This window comes from Teleopsis dalmanni, chromosome X (genome assembly GCF_002237135.1).
Source record: "Teleopsis dalmanni isolate 2A chromosome X, ASM223713v2, whole genome shotgun sequence".
Taxonomy (NCBI): Eukaryota; Metazoa; Arthropoda; class Insecta; order Diptera; family Diopsidae; genus Teleopsis; species Teleopsis dalmanni.
This window is the reverse complement of record NC_051848.1, coordinates 62,724,144-62,725,382: the sequence shown is the minus strand read 5'-3', so window position 1 is coordinate 62,725,382 and position 1,239 is coordinate 62,724,144. Positions and strand designations below refer to the sequence as shown.

At 29.1% G+C, this 1,239-nt stretch overlaps 1 protein-coding gene across 1 annotated transcript; it reads left to right on the top strand.

Annotated features, from left to right (window-relative positions):
- Positions 1 to 221: 221 nt before the first annotated feature.
- On the top strand, positions 222 to 1,239 carry LOC119689917. The gene is made up of 2 exons (XM_038104851.1): positions 222 to 369; positions 435 to 1,239. Exons 1-2 carry the CDS (start codon positions 319 to 321, stop codon positions 1,131 to 1,133), a joined length of 750 nt encoding a protein of 249 aa, XP_037960779.1. The 5' UTR covers positions 222 to 318; the 3' UTR covers positions 1,134 to 1,239.

The window sequence follows — 1,239 nt, the reverse complement described above, 5'->3', positions numbered from 1 at the left end:
ATTATTGTAAAGAAATCTCTAAGTACCAACCCTACCTAAGATGGATTACGGTATAAAGTAAATTAAAATGATTTCTAAAAACGTCAATGTTTATAAAAACTTTAAAAATTATTTTTCAATGCTAAAATAACACTAAATGACGAGGTTTTGAAAGTACCTAATTGACTTAAAATAGCACAACTGCTGATAACACAGCCTCGGCTAAAATTTGTGTATGTTTATGAATATAAAGTACAGAACAGATATGCACAGCTCACAGTAACGCTTGGTGAATAGTCCAGTATACACTTTGAGAGAATTGCAACAAAGATTAACAAGATGCGAACAAGGTCATTAGTACTAGTATTAGGCGTATTTCTACTAGTCCAAGTAAATCGCTATATAGAAATGATTCCTAACTTATATTGTAAACTTATTTATTTTGAAATTTTCAGGTAATCGTAGCAAAACCCAGCAAAGACTCTAGTTCTTCTGAAAGCGACGAAGAAAATAGTTTGGAGGATGTTAGGAAGCAAATAAAGGATTTTCTGGAAAAACGTCTTGAGGAAAAAGATCAGTTAACTAAGAGAAACAAACTTTTCATTGAAATTATAAGTGATTTTGGAGTATTTACTAAATTTGTTGTACGTGAAGGTTTAAAAATTTTCAAAAAATTATTAAAAGAACCATTTTTGGAAATATTAAACACTGATGCTATTAACGAGAGAAAAGCAGATTTCATCGATTTTGTTCAAAAAGCTGAAGAAATGAAAACAATTAAACAAACCATCGATAATTTCAACATCATGCAATTTGCACTTAGATATATAGAAATTGTGGACACATATAATATAACAAAAGTGACTAATCCAACGGAAGAGGTTGTCATTTTCTCTTTAGCTTTGCAAAAGAATGGCTTGACAAAATTTAAAGATGATGGTGCGAAAGAATATGAGAAATTCGAAAAACATCTTTTTAAACGACTTGATGACTTTGTGAATTCACTAAGTTCAGAAGAAAAAGAAAATGAGGAGAAATTGATTAATTGGATAAAGGAGTATAAGGAAACTCCAGAAGGTGTACAAAGAACAGAAATGTTTGTGAAATTTATTGCATTTTATGATGATGCAACCCAGAAAGAAATCATCGAATAAATAAGAATTAAAAATTTATCATCAATGATATAAGTGTAAAACTATGTCATGTAAAGACATTATCTCGATATTAAAATTTTAATAAATTAAACGTGTGTAAAATGAA